Below are 21,432 nucleotides of genomic sequence, written 5' to 3' on the forward strand. Positions count from 1 at the left end.
CTTGACCAGCACTGTCTTCTTGAATCCCCATTCTAGCTCTGAAGGTTAGGTTTTATTTTCCCTATTTTCCTGAGAAGAAACCTGAGAATCAGAAAGGTTCAGTAACTTGGCCAAGATCACACAGCTTTTGAGTGACTCTTAACCATGTGGAAAGTGTTGGGGAGATAGAGGCACTTTGCCGAGGCAAGGAGGTGTTTAAAAAGGAGGGTGGCTCTGTCCGGCCTTTCCTAGGAGCCCAGGAGCCCTGCAGGGGGCCGCGTGGACAGGCAGGAATGTGTCATCCCGTCCCTGAGTGGGCTTCTCAGTGACTGTAGCCAGCAGTCCTGCTTCTGCAAGGGCCTGAGCTTGGCCTCTGCTGCCAGATGCCAGCCATTCCCAGGGTAGAAGGCCGTGCAGTAGACACACGCATTGCAACACGAATTCCCTGTCATGCCTGCTTCTCTTGCCAGGTGGACCAGTCTGGCCTGGGCTTGCCCTCGAGAGACTATTACCTGAACAAAACTGAAAATGAGAAGGTAAGCGTGCCTCTTCACTCCCCAGCCCACCTCCCAGGATGCTCCTTCCTGCTCAGTGTCCACACCCACACCTGCGCAGGTCTTTGAAGCTAGGGGAGGCCAGGGGTGTCAGTGACCTGCTGGGTGAAACAGGCAGACCCTGGCAGGGGAGGGACACCCCTAGGCTGGCTGTGTCACTCAGGCATCGTGGACACAAGGGGCAAGAGACAGGTATCATTTGTCCTGGTTCTAGAGAGAGTCAGAGGCAGCAATAACAGCTACCACCATTTGCCTGGCCCTTTATACATCACCTGTGACCCTCCCATTAACCCTGCAGATACTGAACTTCATTTGTCTCATCTGTCAAACAGGAATTAGTTTCGTCTTGCCTTTTTACAGAAGAGGGTATCAGGCTCAGAGATGCTAAGTGATCTGCTCAAGGTCACATAGCCAGTAAATGACGAGCCGGAGATTCACATCCGGATCCACGTGCTCCGAAGCCCATGGCTCTCCCTCCCCCTGGCCTGCCTCTTGTGATGCTCTTGGGGCGACCTCACCTGGAACTCACTCATCTGTCCTTTCATCCTTCCGCCGTCATGTACTTGACCAAGCACCCACAGAGTGCCTGATGCTGGGGAGATGGTGGCAGACAAGACCACCATAGCCTCCGTCCCACGGGGCCTGTGGTTTGGTCGGGGAGGCAGATATTATTTAACTAAGAGAAAGTGGAGCTGAGGAAGTCTACCGTGGAGGCCTAATTCAGATCTTGGAACACGGGTGGGGGGTGGTCAGAAAAGGTGCATTCTAAGAATGGAAAGACAGCCCCAGGACAATCCCTGGAAGACAGGGACCAGCCCAGGTGGGGACCTGTGAGAGGAGCCAAGACTTTGGGCTTTCTCCTGGAGGCTGTAGGGAAGCAGCGGAGAGACATGGCCCCAAGATCATTCTCAATGCTGTGTCTCCCATGGGTGTCTTTATTTCTTTTTTCTTTTTTTTTTTTTTTTGAGACGAAGTCTCTCTCTCTGCCGCCCAGGCTAGAGTGCCATGGCGCGATCTAGGCTCACTGCAACCTCCTCCTCCTGGGTTCAAGTGATTCTCCTGCCTCAGCCTCCTGAGTAGCTGGGATTATAGGTGCCTGCCACTACGCCCAGCTAATTTTTGTGTTTTTAGTAGAGACGGGGTTTTGCCATGTTGTCCAGGTTGGTCTCAAACTCCTGACCTCAGGTGAGCCACCCACCTCAGCCTCCCAAAGTGCCGGGATTACAGGCATGAGCCACCACACCTGGCCCCACGGGTGTCTTGGGGGCACTGTGCAGCCCCCGGCCCCCTGTGCCGGACTCAGCTGGCCAATCTCCCCCAACCCTTGTCCAGTGGATAGTGGGGGGCAGCCACTGACAGTTTGGGGTGTGGGCCCTGCAGGTGCTGACTGGATATCTGAACTACATGGTCCAGCTGGGGAAGCTGCTGGGCGGCGGGGACGAGGAGGCCATCCGGCCCCAGATGCAGCAGATCTTGGACTTTGAGATGGCACTGGCCAACATCACCATCCCACAGGAGAAGCGCCGCGACGAGGAGCTCATCTACCACAAAGTGACAGCGGCCGAGCTGCAGGTAACTTGAGCGCCGGCTGCTAGGGAGGCTGGGATGGCCACCAGGCTTCAGACAGGGCCCCGAGCTGGGAGCTTTTATACTCATTTCATCTAGTTCTTGAGACTACGTGACAAAGGATGGTTGTTATGCCCAATCCACAGATGGAAAAACTGATGCTCAGAAAGGTCAAGTTACCTGCTGAAGGGCACACAGCTAGTAAGTGACTCCAAAATAGGCGCCTGGCCGACACCAGGCTGCTTCTCTGTAATTAATAGTGTTTACTTGGAGACTCAGGGTCGTGACCACACCAGCTTACATTGATAGAGCGCCTTTCCAGTCTCTCTAGCACCAAGCACATTGAATTTGGTTACAGTGAGCACTTAATAAATGTGTGGTGTGGATTCCATCATTACTTTTCCCTTTTCTGAGCCAGATCAAGGTCCGGAGGCTCCTAAGTGGCAGAGGAGCCAGCCATATGACTCAGATTGGCTCACCGTACAACAGGGCGTTAGATCTGCGATGCTCTCTGTCACCCATTGGAGAAGCCCAACGTCCAAGGGCTCAGCCCCTGCCAAAGGCTGCCTTCTGGCGGCTGCTTGGTTCTTGAGGGTCCAGAGGGAGTAGCCTGCTGGTTCCTTCTTTCCAGAGCATCAGCTGGCATTGCAGAGGTATCAGCAGAGTGGCCACCACCGATCTTCCCGTTTCTTGACGTCACCCAGGAATGCGTGGCCAGGCCTTGCTTCTCTGCTGGGGAGGGGCTCCCTCAGAGTGTCATCTCCCTCCTTCCTTACCTTCTGACCAGCCGAATTTGACCTGTCCGTTCCTTCTACTTTCAGGAAGAACACTAGGTCCCTGCCCTTTTCCCTCCTCCAGCTGACAGGTGTATATGGGGCCATCTTGGGACCTTGCGCTTCATGTGCTTCCTGGCTAGTGGAGGACACCAGCTAGAAACAAACCCATCTCATTGCTGAGTGCTTTGGGCAAAAGCAACGGGCCCTGGGAGCCAGGGGTGGGGAGAAGTCAGGGAAGGTGAGTCTAACGATGGGTGAGCATTTCCAGGCCAACTGGGTGTCCCAGGTGGAGATGCAGGCTGTGCTAGGGCCCACGATCAGAGTCAGGGGAGCCTGGCCTCCTGCTGGTGCTGGCTGCCCTTCAGCCCCTAGAGAAACTGGCCTGAGGCTGAGTGGTGCTGCTCAGGCCGGGATGGAGGTCAACAGCTGCTGTTAGATACCATCTGGCACTCTTTTCCTGCTCTGAGGCCAGGAGGCTGAGGGTGATGTTGTTTGTGCATTATAATTTGGTTTGTTGCAGCCCATTTCTCAGCCTGAGGGGCCCCCGCAGTGCCTCAGCCCCCTACCGTGGCCATGATGCCAACTGTCTGTGCCAGGAATAGCGGAGAAGGCACAGGAGCCCTGAGCACATCAGCCCAGCATGGCCACCAGGTTCCCCCGAGGCATCCTATCACCACTGTTTCTGCTCTCTTCTTCCAAGCAAAGGAAGAAAGGCCTTTCCTCCCTCCCAGCTGCACAGCTGCCAAGGTCGGGAGAGTTTAGCAGACTCAGCAGCTTGTAGTACACAAGCCCTGGGCTTAGATTCAGAGGACTGTAAGCCCCTTGGAGCTGTAAGTGCTGGGATTATAGGCATGAGCCACCACTCCTGGCCAAACAGCCTCTGTGTTCTAAGTACCCAAAGTTCAATTAAGATCTTTAGGAAATATATGGATTCTCTCCTTAAGTTTTTACAGATATTTCTGATTAAATTCTAATGTGAATTTGGCTGCCTTCCTTGTAAAATGGGTTTGGCTCATTCACTCACCCCTGCTGTGTGCCAGAACACAAATGAGACATAGCCCTTGCCCTCACAAGGGACCGTGGTTCTTTTTTTTTTTTTTTTTTTTTTTTTGAGACAAAGTCTTGCTCTGTCGCCCAGGCTGGAGTGCAGTGGCATGATCTCGGCTTACTGCAACCTCCGCCCCCCGGGTTCAAGCAATTCTCCTGCCTCAGCCTCCCAAGTAGCTGGAATTACAGGCAGGCACCACCATGCCTGGCTAATTTTTGTATTTTTAGTAGAGTCGGGGTTTCACCATGTTGGTCAGGCTGGTCTCGAACTCCTGACCTCGTGATCCACCCGCCTTGGCCTCCCAAAGTGCTGGGATTACAGGCATGAGCCACCGCACCCGGCCTATGTTTTTTTTTTTTTGAGACGGAGTCTCGCACTCTCGCCCAGGCTGGAGTGCAGTGGCGCCATCTTGGCTCACTGCAAGCTCCACCTCCCGGGTTCACGCCATTCTCCTGCCTCAGCCTCCCAAGTAGCTGGGACTACAGGTGCCCGCCACCACGCCCGGCTAATTTTTTTGTATTTTTAGTAGAGACGGGGTTTCACCGTGTTAGCCAGGATGGTCTCGATCTCCTGTCTTTGTGATCTGCCCACCTTGGCCTCCCAAAGTGCTGGGATTACAGGCGTGAGCCACTGCACCCGGCCTGTGGTTCTTAACTTTTTAAGTCACAGAGTCGTTTGAGAACAGATCAAAAACCATGGACTATCTCCCAGAATAAATGGGCATATATGCATATTTTTAAAATTATGTCTGACATTTAAAGACATCCTGGCTGGGCATGGTGGCTCAGGCCTGTAATTCCAGCACTTTGGGAAGCTGAGGCAGGTGGATCACCTGAGGTCAGGAGTTCAAGACCAGCCTGACCAATATGGTAAAACCCCGTCTCTACTAAACATACAAAAATTAGCCGGGTGTGGTGGTGTGCGCCAGTAGTCCCAGCTACTCGGGAGGCTGAGGCAGGAGAATCACTTGAACCCGGGGGGCAAAGGTTGCATTGAGCCAAGATCACACTACTACACTCCAGCTTGGGTGACAGAGCGAGACTCCATCTCAAAAAAATAAAATTAAAAAATAAAGAAGTCCTGGCCCCCTGAAGCCTGTGTTCTAAGTAAGAATCTCCTCCTGGCCTGCCACAGGGTTGTGGGAGAATAAGTTGAGGCAAAGGATGAGATTTCATTCAGTAAACTCATTTGCACAACCCAGTACAAGCATAACATATTATATTCATCATTATTGTTACTATTCCTTTGTTATTAGCGATGTCACCCAGGAACCCAGCACTAAATCAATTTGATTCATTCTACTCTGGGACAGAGAATGTCTTGTTCCCTGGTGTCTGGAAATGGGGTTTTCTTCCCATACTCCAGGTAACTTAGGGAAAAGCACGCCAAGTTTCACAGTGTGGTTCTAGGCTAGCCCTGCTGGGGTACAGAATGCTTCCAGGCTAGTCCCCAGCAGAGTCTGAACTCAGAGCTGTGAATCAGACACTTTTCCATTACTTCTGGGGCCTGAGGACCTTCCCCTTCCTTTCTAGGACCCTCACGCCAAAGGCTGTTTGGCCCTGAGCCCCATTTTCTACCCCATTTCTCCAGCTGAGATGAAGCTCAGAAGCATTCTTCTCTTCTCTCCCAGTTTCAAACCTATTTGAATTGGTTGGTTTGTGACCCACAGTACTGCTGGGCTGCAGATGTGGAAAATGGAGCTCACTGGTGTGCCCCAGAGGGTGTGAGTCACAAGTGGAATGTCCTAGTCAGTTAAAACAGCCATCTCCATGGAGATGGAGCTAGGCACATGTGTTTAAGATAGGAGTTCACTAAAGCAGCCAGGATGGAAAATGTGAAAATCCTAGTATTCAACACATCTTATCTCACAGTCATGGGAACTTCCCTGCACAGAACACCTGCTTTCCCTAAAGGGCCAGGGTTGTGTTGAAGAGTACACAGGGGTTTCTCATCATCTTATATCTGTACCTTGATCAGAGAGTTCCAGTTGTCTGTAGTTTATGAAGCTCTCGTCCACTGTGTAAACACTGACATTTTGTAAACTTGTCGATTTTCCCAAGGCCTTTGCCAGCAGGTCATGCAGTCAGGTGGCTCTAATGGTGGAACCCTATTTGAAGATCTCACAAGCACAGCTCCAGTTTTTGTAGTCACAGAAATGTTAAAGATTAGCCTCAGAGGTTAACTGCCTGAGGGCCTCCTGCCAGGAGGAGGGCAGAGAGGACAACGTAGGGAGAAAAGAAACTCGGGGTTATTGGGCAAGCAGGTATAAGAGGCACAGATCTATCAGCTCTAGGAGGGGAGGCTGTTGTCCCCATTTTAGAGAAAGAACAGAAAAAGGCTGGAGGTCCCAGAGCTGGTTCCTCCTGGGGACGCTGATCCAGGTCTGCTCATTCTTAGCCCAGAGCTCTTCCCAGCTCACCTAGCTGCCAGGCAGGCAGGGATGCACCGGAGCCCTCTGGCCCCCAAGTCCGCTGCGCACATCTCTTCCCAGCCCCGCAGGTATTTTACCATCAGCCACGGTGGGAAGAGTTACCCAGATACTGAGAACCAGTTGTTAACTGTTTTGTTTTTGTTTTTGTTTTGAGACGGAGCTTCACCCTGTTGCCCAGGCTGGAGTGCAGTGGCATGATCTTGGCTCACTGCAGCCTCCGCATCCCAGGCTCAAGTGATTCTCATGCCTCAGCCTCCCAAGTAGCTGGGATTACAGGCATGCACTACCACGCCTGGCTAATTTTTTTATATTTTCAGTAGAGATAGGGTTTCATCATATTGGCCAGGCTGGTCTTGAACTCCTGGACTCAGACGATTCTCCTGTCTTGGCCTCCCAAAGTGCTGGGATTACAGGCATGAGCCACCGTGCCCGGCGCAGTTGTTAACTGTTTACCAGCACGCCACTGCCTTCAGGACCTGCCCTCCTCACAAATTCACCTGTCCTTTGAGGTCCTTGTTCCCCAGCAGCTGAGTTGCCCTTTTAAACCCAAAGAGATGAGTGAACCTGGGTTTTAGACCTCCACAGTGGCTAGTTAACTATGTGACCTCAGAAAAGTCACCTTACCCCATCTGCAAATTCAGCATCCTTTTTTTTTTTTTTTTTTGAGACTGAGTCTCGCTCTGTCGCCCAGGCTGGAGTGCAGTGGCACAATCTCCGCTCACTACAAGCTCTGCCTCCCGGGTTCATGCCATTCTCCTGCCTCAGCCTCCCGAGTAGCTGGGACTACAGGCGCCCACCACCATGCCCAGCTAATTTTTTGTATTTTTAGTAGAGATGGGGTTTCACCGTGTTAGTCAGGATGGTCTCGATCTCCTGACCTCGTGATCTGCCCGCCTCGGCCTCCCAAAGTGCTGGGGTTACAGGCGTGAGCCACCGTGCCCGGCCTCAGCATCTGTTAAGTGGGGGTTTATGGCTACCTCTCTCACAGAGGGTGTCATCAGTATTTACCAACAGGCTGTAGACTGGTCTTAGGTTACAGATCAATTTTACTTTATTGATTGATTTTTCCATGTGAAGGCCATATGTGGAGCCTCTCTCACCTGCTTTGTCTTGCATTTTGTCCTTTTTCAAGAAAACAAAAGAGAAATTGGAATTGGACAGGCCCAGGAACATACATGGGAGACCTTGAGTAAAGATTGTAATGGCCAATATTGATGAGTTGCTTGCTAAATGCCAGACATATCCATCTAAGTGATCGACATGTACAGGCATTTTTGCTGTAGCAGTATATGTAATTCCAAAAAACCTTGTGTTCTGTAAAATCGCACACTAAAAATAGCAGTACATGTGGGGAAAATAGAACAAGAGCAGAACAAAAGTTATGCAACTTTACTTGAGGATATTGTGCTAAGCGAAATAAGCCAATCACAAAAGGACAAATACTGCCTGATTCTACTTATATGAGGTACCTAGAGTAGTCAAGTTCGTAGACACAGAAAGTAGAATGGTAGTTTCCAGGGGTGGGGGTTGGGGCCAGTGGGAAGTTATTGCCTAATGAGTAGAGTCTCACATTTGCAGGATGAAATCTGTGGGGCCAGACGCGGTGGCTAACACCTGTAATCCCCTCACTTTGGGAGGCCAAGACAGGTGGATCACCAGAGGTCAGGAGTTCGAGACCAGCCTGACCAATATGGTAAAACCCCATCTCTACTAAAAAAAAAAAAAAAAAAAAAATTAGCCGAGGGTGGTGGCACGTGCCTGTAGTCCCAGCTACTTGGGAGGCTGGGACAGGAGAATCGCTTGAACCCGGGAGGCGGAGGTTGCAGTGAGCTGAGATCGCACCACTGCACTCCAGCGTGGGCGACAGAGTGAGACTGTCTCAAAATAAAATAAATAATTTAAAAAAACAATCTGTGGCTGGATAGTGGTGGTGATGGTAGCACTGCAGTGTGAATGGACTGAATACCCCTGAACTGTGCTCTTTTTTTTCTGAGGCAGGGTTTCACTCTGTCAACCAGGCTGAAGTGTAGTGGTGTAATTTCAGCTCACTGCAGCCTCGACCTCCCGGGCTCAAGCAATTCTCCCACCTGGGACTACAGGCTCAGGCCTCCATGCCTAGCTAATTTTTAATTTTTTTTTGTAAAGATGGGGTGTCACCGTGTTGCCCAGGCTGGTCTTGAACTCATGGGCTCAAGCAATCTGCCCACTTCAATCTCCCAAAGTGCTGGGATTACAGGCATGAGTCACTGCGCCTGGCCTTGAACTGTGCTCTTAAACATGGTGAAGATGGTGAATTTTATGTTATATGTATTTTACCACAATTTTTTTTTTTTTTTTTTTTTTGAGATGCAGTCTCACTCTGTTGCCCAGGCTAGAATGCAGTGGCGTGAACTCGGCTCACTGCAACCTCCGCCTCCCTGGTTCAAGCGATTCTCCTGCATCAGCCTCCCAAGTAGCTGGGACTACAGGCATGTACCACCATGCCCGGCTAATTTTTGTATTTTTGGTAGAGACAGGGTTTCACCTTGCTGTCCAGGCTGGTCTCGAACTCCTGACCTCAGGTGATCCACTGGCCTCGGCCTTCCAAATTGTACCACAATTTTTTTTTTAAGTTGTGCAACTTTGTAATCAGAATCCTAACAAAACAATAATCGGAACCTTGAGGAGTACCTCAGCATGGCTGGAGGCTGCCGTGGGGAAAGTGCCAGCTGGGAAGTGCTAGCTGTGGACACCAAGACCCTGCAGATAAGACAGGGAGCTCTGGCCAGGTGGGGTGGCTCAACGTGCTGGTAATCCCAGCACTTTGGGAGGCTGAGGCAGGCAGATCATGAGGTCAGGAGTTCGAGACCAGCCTGACCAACATGGTGAAACCCCCGTCTCTACTAAAAATACAAAAATCAGCCAGGAGTGGTGGTGCACACCTGTAATCCCAGCTACTAGGGAGGCTGAGGCGGGAGAATCGCTTGAATCCGGGAGGCGGAGGTTGCAGTGAGCTGAGATGACGCCACTGCACTCCAGCCTGGGCATCAGAGCAAGATTCCATCTCAAAAAAAAAAAAAAAAAGAGAGAAAGAGAGAGCTCTGAGCAGATGCCTTTAGGGTCACAGAGAAAGTGCAACCTGCTGGAGGCTGAGAGTTACAGGGCTGGAAGGAGCCTCTGTGAGGAGAGGAAGCCCCAGGCGCAAGGGCTCATTTTCAGTCATCTTAAAGTAGAGCAGACCAGGCTGGGCACGGTGGCTCATGCCTATAATCCCGGCACTTTGGGAGGCTGAGGCAGGCGGGTCACTTGAGGTCAGGAGTTCAAGACCAGCCTGGCCAAGATGGCAAAACCCCATCTCTACTAAAAATACACAAATTAAGCGGGCATGGTGGTGGGTGCCTGTTGTAATCCCAGCTACTCGGGAAGCTGAAACAGGAGAATCACTTGAACCCTGGAGGCAGCGGTTACAGTGAGCCAAGATGGCACCACCGCACTCCAGCCTGGATGAAAGAATGAGACTCCGTCTCAAAAAAAAAAAAAAAAAAAGTAGAGCTGACCAGCCTGCTGTGTGCATCGCTGAGCTGAGGGCTTTTCCTTTCTTGCTGAAAGTTAATGTTCAGCCCTTCCTGATCCCATGCCTGAGAAACATCACCTTCAGACCAACGCAGCTCACACGTTATGCTGCTGTCATTCTGAATTTACCAATCATGTAGAAGCTCACTGATGTTACAGAAGCCCATGTTGAATAGAACAGACAGCATAAGCTTGTTCAGTCCTCACAAATAACCCAGTGAAGTGGGTTCTGTTATTATGGTGATCCCCACTTTTCAGACAAGATACTGAGGCCCAGAAGGGTGCATTATCTTACCCAGGGTTACACAGCTAGCAAGGAAGAGAGCTAGAAGATGAGCTCAGGCAGTTTGGCTGCAGATTCTACAAGCTCAACGGTTACAGGACTGTCTGAAGCTCAGTCTCCTCATCCATGAAGCAGGGATAATAGTACCTACTGCTTGGACTCGCGCGAGGACCAGTTGGAATCATATGCATGAATCATTTGCCACGGCTCCTGGCACACAGGAGGCGCTTGCTGAATGGTAGTGACAGCTGCTGCATCTTTTCATTCCATCCTCATTCCATTTCAAGTTAAATTTTGGTGTTGGACTCCTTAGAATTCTACCTACAGCATCTCTGACAAAAGCCCGCCAGGCTCCGCTTGACTCTCTGTCTGGTGTGCTGTCAGATGGCGCCAAGCCCAAGCTCTTTCCTTTGCTTCCTGTAGAAGCCCGTCCTAGAGACCTGGGCTGTGAGGAGAAGCAGCCCCACAGGGTCACATTGTCCTTTTTCCTTGCAGACCTTGGCACCCGCCATCAACTGGTTACCTTTTCTCAACACCATCTTCTACCCCGTGGAGATCAATGAATCTGAGCCTATCGTGGTCTATGACAAGGAATACCTTGAGCAGGTCTCCGCTCTCATCAACAACACCGACAAATGGTAAGGGGACCCCCAGTGGCCTGGGGCGTGCCTCTCACAGACAGCCCTCTTCTTGGGCAGGCTGGGCAGGGGTGGGGATGACAATCTGACTCAGGAGAGTGGGACCTGGGCGGGCTTTTATGAGAGGCAGCAGGACATCCTGGTTACAGGCACAGGTTTAAATCCCAGCCTCTTTCCAACTACCAGCTTTATAGCCTTGGGCAAATTTCTTAACCTTTCTTAAGTTCATTCTCCTCCTCCATAAAATGGGGATACAAATAGCACCTGTGGCTGGGCACGAACGCCCGTAATTGCGGGACTTTGGGAGACAGAGGCAGGAGGATTCCTTGAGTCCCTGCGTTTGAGACCAGCCTGGGCAACATGGCGAGGCAGTGTCTCTACAACAAATAAAAAATCAGCCAGACCTGGTGTCATGTGCCTGTCATCCCAGCTACTTGAGAGGGAGGCCGAAGTGGAAGGATCTCTTGAGCTCAGGAGGCAGAGGTTGTAGTGAGCTGTGATTGCACTATTGCACTCCAGTGTGGGAGACAGAGTAAAACTCTGTCTGAAACAAAAAAACCTAGCACCTACTATTTAGGGGTGTTGTGAGAATCAAGTGAAACAATCCATATGAGGTGATTTAATACAGTGCCTAGCATATACTGGGACTCAGTAAATGTTGGCTATTATTTTTAGTTAATACTTAATGATTGTCTTTCTTTTCTTTTTTTTTTCTTTTTTTTGAGATGGAGTCTCACTCTGTCACCCAGGCTGGAGTGCAGTGGTGCGATCTCAACTCACTGCAACCTCTGCCTCCCAGGTTTAAATGATTCTCCTGCCTCAGCCTCCCAAACAGCTGGGATTATAGGCGCCTGCCACCATGCCAGCTAATGTTTGTATTTTTAGTAGAGATGGGGTTTCACCATGTTTGCCAGGCTGGTCCCCAACTCCTGACCTCAGTTGATCTGCCTGCCTCAGCCTCCCAAAGAGCTAGGATTACAGGCATAAGCCACCACACCTGGCAATACTTACAATTTTTAAAATTTTTTTTGAAAACTACCAAAAAAATAGAAAAAAAAATTTATTGTATTTAACTTATTTTTTTCCTAACTCCCCAAACTTGTTAAAATTTTTTTAATGAGATGGGGTCTCACTGTGTTGCCCAGGCTGGTCTCAAACTCCTGGGCTCAGGCAGTCCTCCCACCTTGGCCTTCAAAATGCTAAGATTACAGGTGTGAGCCACCTCACCAGGCTCTGAAAACATTTTAAATGACTCCTGTTGATCTTGTGGTGGGTGTGTGCCTATGTAGAGAGAAAGCATGGGGGAGGACAGGAGAGACGAGCGAAAGAGAGATGGGTTTTCTAATATGTGGTCTTTTTTTCCCTTTATCATGACTAAATGTCTAGTCTCCTTTTCCCTTGACCTGTATCCTGAACATTTTCCCCCTTGTCATCTCAAAACCTCTGCAAACATCATTTTTTATGGTTGCGTAGTACTCCGTCGTGGACAAATACAGTTCTTTACTTCCTCCTTCTCGTTGTCAGATGTGTTGGTTGATTCTGATTAGAGATTAGATGTTCACTACAGTCTCGAGGTGACTTCTTGGCAATGGTGGCAACAGCTATAGATAGGTTCCCTGTGCCCTGCAGGTGGGGCAGTAGGAGCTGTCATCATGCAAACCTTGGCCTGGCTGGGCTGAGCTTCTTTTCCTTCCCCTCCTATTGTTAGCCTCTCTGGCCTTCTGGCTGGGGCACCTCCGAGCTGTAGAAGTGGTAGCCACCTCTCCATCCCAGCCCTGTAGCATACACCATGGGGGTGGGTCTCCATGCTGGGGCTTCATAGCTTCCAGACACAGAGCAGCTAGGCAACAAGCATTTATTGAGCGCCCGTGGTATACAAGTGATCGCACTAAACACTGAGGCGTTTCCTATGGTAGAAGACCCAGGCTTTTCCCTTGAAGAGCTTACATTGTACGTGCTTAGGGAGCAGTAACTCACCAAGCCCCGGCGGGCTGGAAGGGACCTGGGGTCACAGGCCAAGTTGGAGAGCCCTCTAGGGGCCAGCGGGGGAAGGGCTGCTACGCTCCCTGCCTAGGTGTCCTGAGCCTCTCTGGCCTCCTCTCCCCACAGCCTGCTCAACAACTACATGATCTGGAACCTGGTGCGGAAAACAAGCTCCTTCCTCGACCAGCGCTTTCAGGACGCCGATGAGAAGTTCATGGAAGTCATGTACGGGACCAAGAAGGTGAGTCTGCTACTGTGTATGCCTGAATATGGACTGAGTGCCTACTTTATGCTGAGGTGTCTATGGGAGCACAGGAAGGGACCTCAGCCAGCTGGGGGTGGGCAGAAGCTTCCGGAAGGAGTGATTATGCCAAGTAAAGGGTAAAGAGGAGTCCTAGCCACTTAGCCAATTTATAGCAAAAAGTAGTTGCCAGTAGTGATGATAGATGCTCTCCTTGAACAACTGGTGATCCTCACAATGCCTGTGCGGTGGGTACTGTTATTATCCCCACTTTGCACAGAGGACTCCCAATAGTATTACTTCCTCCCCAGAAACGTAAAACACAGAACAGCGCCTGGTTCTTAGAAGCACCACGCGACCGTTCAGTGTTATTATTTTCCTCCCAGTTTGTAGTCTGGGAAACCCCAGGCCAGGTGGGCTCTACCTGCCGTTAAATGCCCCCGCCAGGACCCCTGAGGGTCCATTCTTCCAGAGGCTTCAGGGACCTTCCCTGCCCTCCCACAGGGGAACCTACCCCCAGTGGAAAGTTCCACAGCCACTTCCACCTTCTCCCCAAGGAAGTGGCTGTCACGCTCTCACTCATGCAGCAGACTAATGGTTACTCATTGAACTCCTGCCACCGCGTGCCAGGCTCTGAGCCCAGTATGGGAATACTGAGACAGGTGAACTGGGGTTTGTACCCCAAGAGCCCACACTGGCTGAGGGAGGTGATAGGAACTGACCAGTTCTCCTATGTGCTGATGGGATACATCACGCTCGGGCCCCAGAGAGCGGCCGGAAGAGGCCCCAGCTACAGAGCAGTAGAGGCTGGTGTGCCAAGCTTACCTGGCACACCTTCCCCAACCCAGACAGCAGCTAGCAAGACCCCAACAATCCTCTCCAGAGAGCAGACAGAGCTGACTCCAGCTGGACCCCACTCCTGCAGCCCTTCCCAGAGTCCAGTCCAGATGAGGATTGACAGAGAGTGGCAGGATGTGGGCTCCTGCTTCGAGCCCTGGAATGCATCCTACATGTCCTCTCTCCCATCCCCATGCAAACCTACCTCTGGCAGGAAGGGGACTGAGGGAGAGGGTAGCTGGGAACAAGCCCTATTTCTAACCAGAGGCGCTTCCAAGAGCACCACCAGACCTTGGCCACAAGAGCCATGCTGCCCTGGGGAAGACAAAGCGGGAGCAGTGGGTTGGCTGCCCTGCCCAGCCAACTCGCCTTCCTGCTCCTCCTGCTTCTCCCTTGGACTGGCCCTGGGTTAGAGATGTGGCTAAAGCCAGGATTCTGTTCCCTGCAGAACTTGGCCTCCCAGGGGACTTTCTACAGAGAGATTTGATCAGGACCCAGGATGATGGTTCCAAAGATGGTTCTGTGTGTGGAACATACACCCACATCATCTCTCACCTTCCCAGGTTCCTCCCTGAGGAAACTGAGGTCAGGGAGGTGAAGGGACTTTCTTAGTCACCCAGCAAGAAAGCAGCAAGGGCCTGGTGTGGTGGCTCACGCCTGTAATGCCAACACTTTGAGAGGCCGAGACAGGTGGATCACATGAGCTCAGCCTGGAAAACATAGCAAGATCCTGTCTCTATTTTTTTTTTTAATATTTATGTGTTTATTTTAAGAAAAAAGAAAGCAGCAAGCTTGAATGAAAATCCCAGATCTGATGTTTACAACTTTGAGGCACTTTCAGCTGCTCACTTACCATAATGATAATAATAACCAAAGATACCATTATTGGATATCTACCTTTTATAGGCATTATAAATTCCTACAACAGCTATTATCCTCTTCCATTTTACAGATGAGCAAATCGAGGCTCAGTGAGGGAAAGGGACTTGTTCAAAGTCGCTTATAAGTGGAGAGGAGGCTCTCAAACTCAGCATACCTGATTCCATAGCCCTGAGCTCTGTACCACTCAGCCTCTGCTCTGCAGGAACCAAAAGTTAAGGTCAAGCTTCTCTGTGGTTGCCAAGGGCTGATATGGAGGAAGAGGGATGAGGAATTACTGTTTAATGAGTATAGAGTTTCAGATTTGCAAGATAAAAAAGTTCTGAGCCAGGCGCACTGGTGCATGCCTGTAGTCCCAGCTACCCTGGAGGCTGAGGCAGGAGGACTGCTTGAGCCCAGGAGTTTAAGGCTGCAGCGAGCTATCACTGACTGCACCACTGCACTCCAGTCTGAGCAACAGAGCGAGACCCCATCGCTTTTTAAAAAATTAATTAGTCAGTTATGGAGTGAGCTTCCCTGGGCCACCTTCAAAGCACAGGGTGCTGCTTGACTGTGGCACTTGGAGCAAGTGGGGTACAGGGAGGCCTCAAGAGAGGCAAGGGCAGGTGGGAACCCTGAAGTGGGAGGGTCTGAGCAGGGGTCTCTGGATACCCCAGGGCTGTTGGGTGAAGGCTGCTGCTCGCCTGTTTCTTAATCTCCAGCCCTCCCCACTCCCCCACTGTGACGGAGGCTGGGCCCAGGCCAGGTCCCTCCTGCTTGTGTTCAGCCCAACTCAAAGCCACCACCTCCTAGCTGTGTGACCTTGGGTAGTGCTTATACCTCTCTGAGCCTCAGTTTTTTAAATCTGCCATTGGAAATCACTCCTGACCTCACCTCACAGGACCTTTGTGAATGGCCTCCATTCGGGAAAATGTGTAGAACATGGGAAGCAGTGTGGTGTGTGCGTTTGTTCATCCTGGCAGGGAGGGAGCCTGCTGTGAGGAAACAGCATGGAATTTGGAGTCAGAAGATCCAAGTTTGAATTGTTTCTTCTAACCACGCCTTAGGCAGATTGCTTCACTGGGGCAGGGGCTCAATCTCCCATCTGTAAAAAGGGGTAACAGATCCCTGCCTTGCATATCCAAGGGCCGCCTAAGATTACACGGGGGGATCCCTGTGAAGTGTGTTCTGACTGCTCAAGCACTGCACGCAGCTGTTTCTCATCAGCTATCACCCATTTGTGACTTGAGACTTCTAGCAGGGAGGAAGGAACCCCTTGCTGAGTGCTCCTTGTATTACAGTGAGGAAGAGGTTAAAAAAAAAAAATTGCAGCCAGGTCAAGGTGGAGGAGGCTGCGTGGCTGCTCTTCATCTTCCCAGACCTGACTCATAGATCACCTCCAAGATGCAGGCTTCCTGACCGGTCAGATTGATCTGACCCTTGCTCCTTTTGGAGATTTTTCTCACCATCCTGTAGTACTTCCAGGACTTCGTGACCTGTAGGCAGAGAGCGTGGCCTCTTTGAAGGAAGACGTTGGAGCCGGACTTTCTGAGTTCAAATTCCACCTCAGGCCGGGTGTGGTGGCTCATGCCTGTAATCCCAGCACTTTTGGGAGGCCAAAGCTGGTGGATCACCTGAGGCCAGGAGTTCAAGACCACCCTGGCCAACATGGCGAAAGCCCGCCTCTACTAAAACTACAAAAAATAGCCAGGTGTAGTGGCACACACCTCTAATCCCAGCTACATGGGAGGCTGAGGCAGGAGAATTGCTTGAACCTAGGATGCAGAGGTTGCAGTGAGCTGGTATCGCACCACTGCACTCCAGCCTGGAAGACAGAGCAAGACCGCATCTCAAAAAAAAAAAAAAAAATCCACTTCAACCACTTACTCCCTGGGTGATCCCTTTGGCCAAGTGATTTAACTTCTCTGTGCCACACTTTTTATCTACAAAAAGAAACAAAGAGGCTGGGCGTGGTGGCTCACACCTATAATCCTGCACTTTGGGAGACTGAGGTGGGCAGATCACCTGATGTCAGGAGTTCGAGACCAGACTGGCCAACATGGCGAAACCCTGTGTCTACTAAAAATACAAAAATTACCGGGCGTACTGGTGGGCATCTGTAATCCCAGCTACTTGAGAGGCTGAGGCAGGAGAATCTTACTGTGAGCAGTATATGCAGTAGGGCCCGGCACACAGTAAGCACTCACTCCACTGCTTCACTTCACTGTGATTACTGCTGTGGATGGTGCAATTACATGTCTGTTTCTCTCACTGGATGTTCTAGGCATTTCAGTTGAGACCCAGGAGTGCAGGCTCACTGTTGATTCATCTCTAGCTTCCAAAGACCTAGCACAGTCAGGATGCAGGGCAACTGCTCACAGAACACTGGATGCGTAAATGAATGAAAGCTGGTGTGAAGGAATGGGTTTATCCAGAGAATCTCCGGAGAAGACGACGCATAAGAAAGTCTATCTGTGATTCAGCCCTCACAGCCTGGAGCCTCCACGGAGCTTCAAATTAGAGTTCCTCTAGTCCTGACCTCCTGTGTGGTTGGCCTCGGCCAGACACAGACCGTGTGTCCAGCTTTGGGCTTCTCAGCCGAGGGAGGGCGGGCGGGGGAGGGAGGAAGAGGCTGAGGGCAAGGCATCCAAATGGACACGTAGTTGGGAAAACTAAAAAAACATGGTGAGACGAGAAGAGTGGCCCTTCCTTCCTTCCTTCTTTCTTGCCTAGAATAAATTTTTGTAGCTAAAGCATAATTTACATACAATAAAAAATGCAGTGTACATTAAGTATACAGTTCAGTGAGTTTTTGGTTTGGTTTGGTTTTGAGACAGTCTCACTCTGTCACCCAGGCTGGAGTGCTTGTGGTGTGATCTCAGCTCACTGCAACCTCCATCCCCAGGGTTCAAGCGATTCTTGTGCCTCAGCCTCCCGAGTAGCTGGGGTTACAGGTGCCTACCACCACACCTGGCTAATTTTTGTATTTTTAGTAGAGACGGGGTTTCACCGTGTTGGCCAGGGTGGCCTCGAACTCCTGACCTCAGGGGATCCACCCACCTCAGCCACCCAAAGTGCTGGGATTACAGGTGTGAGCCACCGTCCCGGCCTTTTTTGTTTGTTTGTTCTTTGTTTTTGTTTTCAATTGAGACAGTCTCGCTCTGTCACCCAGGCTGGAGTGCAGTGGCTTGATCTTGGCTCATTGCAACCTCCGCCTCCCAGGTTCCAGCTATTCTCCTGCCTCAGCCTTCCGAGTAGCTGGGATTACAGGCACGTGCCACCATGCCTGGCTAATTTTTGTATTTTTGGTAGAAACGGGGTTTCACCATGTTGGCCAGGCTGGTCCTGAACTCCTGACCTCAAGTGATCCACTCGCCTCGGCCTCCCGAAGTGCTGGGATTACAGGCATGAGCCACCACACTTGGCCTCAATGAGTCTGACCAATGAAGTCTCCCATGTAACAGTCAAGATAGAGAATATCCCCTTCTGCCTTGGGCATAGCGTGCTAAAAAAAAAAAAAAAAAAAAAGAAAGAAAAAAATGTATAAAAAAATTTAGAAAGATAGAGAACATTCCCATCATCCATTTGTCCAGCGCCCTCTGAGCAGCAGGTACCCTCATGCCCCTTTCCCGTCAACCCCCAGCCCCCAAGGCTGGTACAGCTAGGCGCAGATGGAATTATACATGATGTGCCTGGCTGCTTTTGCTCAGCTTGAGTCTGTGGAATTCATCCATGCTGTCGTATATATCAGTAGCTAGTTCATTCCTTTTTGTTGCCAAGTAGTATGTTGCTGTATAAAAATACCACATTTTGTTGATCCGTCTGCCTGCTGATGGGCATTTGGGCTGTTGTCAGTTGAGGGCCATTATGAATCAGGCTGCCCTGAGCGTGGGTGGTTGTTAACCACCTGTTCTTTGGGGTTAAGAGGACATTGCTTCCTCTGTCGCACGAGGGATTTATATGAGCAGGGCCACCACATGTGGTCATATATACTGTCCACGGAGGGATGCCTGGCCGGGCAGTGACTGGGGCTGACATTAGCCTAGCACGCATCCCTGGGCCATGCCCAGGAGGTTGCAGCCCACAGACGCCTATTTCCAGTTTGCACAGAGGTGTCATATGGACTGTTGGGGCTTGTAGGCGAGACCAAGAAAGAATCAAGGTATTGCAATCCTGCAGTGAGCCGGGCATGGTGGTTCACGCCTGTAATCTCAGCACTCTGGGAAGTCAAGGCAGGAGGATCACTTGAGCCCAAGAGTTCTAGACCAGCCTAGGAAACATAGTGGGACGATGTCTCTACCAAAAAAAAAAAATTTTAAATAGAAAAAATTAGCTAGGCATAGTGGCCTGCACCTGTTGTCTCAGCTACTCGGGAGGCTAAGGTGGGAAGATCACTTGAGCATGGGAGGTCGAGGCTGCAGTGAGCTGTGTGATCGCACCACTGCACTCCAGCCTAGGTGACAGAGCGAGACCCTGCCAAAAAAAGAAAACAGTCCTGCCGTGTTGCTGTAATGTTCTCATTTGAGGAGATCTTCAATGGCATTGGAGCCCTGGCCCTGGGGAAGTTTTTTCTGTGACTCAGGGTAGACCAGTCACTCCCCACCGCTCTTTGCCTCCAGGACTCCTGGTCTCCCCAGGAGGCAGGATGAGCTGGGGGTAGGTAGGTAGCATAGGATGTGGAGTCAGGCACATCTCAGTTCTCATTCCAGCAATACTTGTCACTTGTGGGGCACCCTGGGCCAGCAGCTGCTCTGTGCCGAGTGTGTTTCCCCATCTGTCAAATGGCTTTTAAGCCCCGAGGGTCATTGAATGGCTCAACAGGACACTATTTGTGAAGTCCCAGCACAGAGCCTGGCATTCAGGAAATGGCAGGGGGTGGGAGTGAGGGTATCAGTGGCCTGTTGGTCTGGTGACTAAAATAACTTTACTGGGTCGGAAAGCTCTCCCTGAACTTCCAGAACAAAGCGTGGGCCCCACATGGTGCTACCTCCCAGCAAGAAAGGGGTTGGGAAACAAAGGGCTGGGGCCCAGTGAGCCCCCCGATTTATGTTTTCCAGACCTGTCTTCCTCGCTGGAAGTTTTGCGTGAGTGACACAGAAAACAACCTGGGCTTTGCGTTGGGCCCCATGTTCGTCAAAGCAACCTTCGCCGAGGACAGCAAGAGCATAGTAAGTGCCTTCCCCGTGGACACAGGCTGTGAGGTCACACTTGTGTGGCCTGCGCAGACCTGCCAGTTCCCACTCCCCCACACTGGGCCTTTCCTGCTCCCGGGCAGGAGACCTTAGGGCCACAGCCTCAATGCAGAGGCCCCACTTCCTCGAGCCCTGGGTAATGGGAGTCTCACGAGGGCAGCTCTTCAGTGCCAGGCCCTCATCTGCACGAGCTCACGTGAGCCTCCCAGCAGCCTGCAAGGCTGTGACAGCCATCCCCACCTCCAAGGGCTGCAAAGGACCCAGAGAGAATGTTGGCAGAGCAGCTCTGGCCCAGAGGGTGATATTTTTCTTATTCTGTGGGTGACAGGTTTGTTCTAGACAGGCAGAGGAGTGCCATGGCAGAGCGCCGTGGAGAGAGCCCGGCCTAAGCTCAGATCCTGGCCTCACCGCTGGCCGGGTGGCCTGGGACGGTTCTTACATCATCTGCAATATGGAGACGGGGGCATTCCTCCCACAGAGAGAGATTAAATGAGATGCCACACACTGAGCACCGGCACAAAATAAGGGTTCAGCCAATGGGAGTTGTCATTTTATTGTTACAATCTTGATGACAAATAGTATTCATTATGTAGCTGTCATCTGCAGCCGGAGGTGAGCCAACCGCAATTCAAATCCATTACAGTGACTGCCCTGTGAGCAGCTGGGCAGGGTCTGAGCTGGGGTCTGCTAGCCCTTCTGCTCTTGTTGCCGCATAGCTCTGCCTTCCCCTTCTCTAGAACCTTCTCAACCTTCCATCTTTGAGCTCGTCTGCTCATGACATTGTCACCCTCGAGAGCACCTGTCCATCTCCAGCCTGAGCATGGTATTTCCGAAGCTGCTCCTCGGAACATGAGTACTCTAGATCTTAAAGCCCGCTCCATCAAAAAGGAATGCTGTGGTCGAATAAGGCAATAAGGCTGGGAGAGGCTGTGTCTTCTCCCCTTTCTGGAAGAATCGCAGTGCCTATTACCACATTAAAGGCTCTGAAAAGTCCCACAGCAGAGACTTTTCCAACTTTCCCGAAGCTCGTCCTAAGCTTATTGGAGCATGGAGCCTTGTGTGTGGAAGGCCAGTCCTGCCCTGCAGGGTGTTCACGTTAGGAGCGTGGTTTGGAAGCACAGCTGTGGCTCCCCTTCTCACCCAGCCTGATGCTTGGAAAATTGAGTTTAATCTCTGACCCTGCATCATTCTTCTGCACGGGGTGCCCGTTGCATTTACATGAGACCAGTGCCCAGACCTTACTGCTGTGATGTGTATCTCCTCAGGCCACCGAAATAATCCTGGAGATCAAGAAGGCATTTGAGGAAAGCCTGAGCACCCTGAAATGGATGGATGAGGAAACCCGAAAATCAGCCAAGGAAAAGGTGAGGCTGGCCAGGCACTTGGAGTGGGTGCTGCGGCATCCAACACAGATAGAGGAGGGTGGGGGAAGGAGAGGCCGTTTTTTTTTGTTTGTTTGTTTGTTTTTTGAGGCAGAGTTTCGTTCTTGTTACC

The 21,432-nt window shown here is 51.1% G+C and overlaps 1 protein-coding gene across 5 annotated transcripts in view; it reads left to right on the forward strand.

The window, feature by feature from the left end:
* Positions 1 to 21,432, forward strand: part of ECE1 (endothelin converting enzyme 1) — a 128,428-nt gene that overhangs the window by 86,897 nt on the left and 20,099 nt on the right. For all 5 annotated transcript variants that reach the window (XM_054502671.2, XM_063667444.1, XM_054502681.1 and 2 more), the window contains 6 exons: positions 450 to 515; positions 1,914 to 2,105; positions 10,685 to 10,827; positions 12,937 to 13,051; positions 19,804 to 19,914; positions 21,204 to 21,302. In XM_054502671.2, the coding sequence (XP_054358646.1) occupies positions 450 to 515; positions 1,914 to 2,105; positions 10,685 to 10,827; positions 12,937 to 13,051; positions 19,804 to 19,914; positions 21,204 to 21,302 (726 nt within the window). The remainder of the gene's footprint in view (positions 1 to 449; positions 516 to 1,913; positions 2,106 to 10,684; positions 10,828 to 12,936; positions 13,052 to 19,803; positions 19,915 to 21,203; positions 21,303 to 21,432) is intronic.

This window comes from Pongo pygmaeus, chromosome 1, assembly GCF_028885625.2.
Source record: "Pongo pygmaeus isolate AG05252 chromosome 1, NHGRI_mPonPyg2-v2.0_pri, whole genome shotgun sequence".
NCBI classification, from domain to species: domain Eukaryota; kingdom Metazoa; phylum Chordata; class Mammalia; order Primates; family Hominidae; genus Pongo; species Pongo pygmaeus.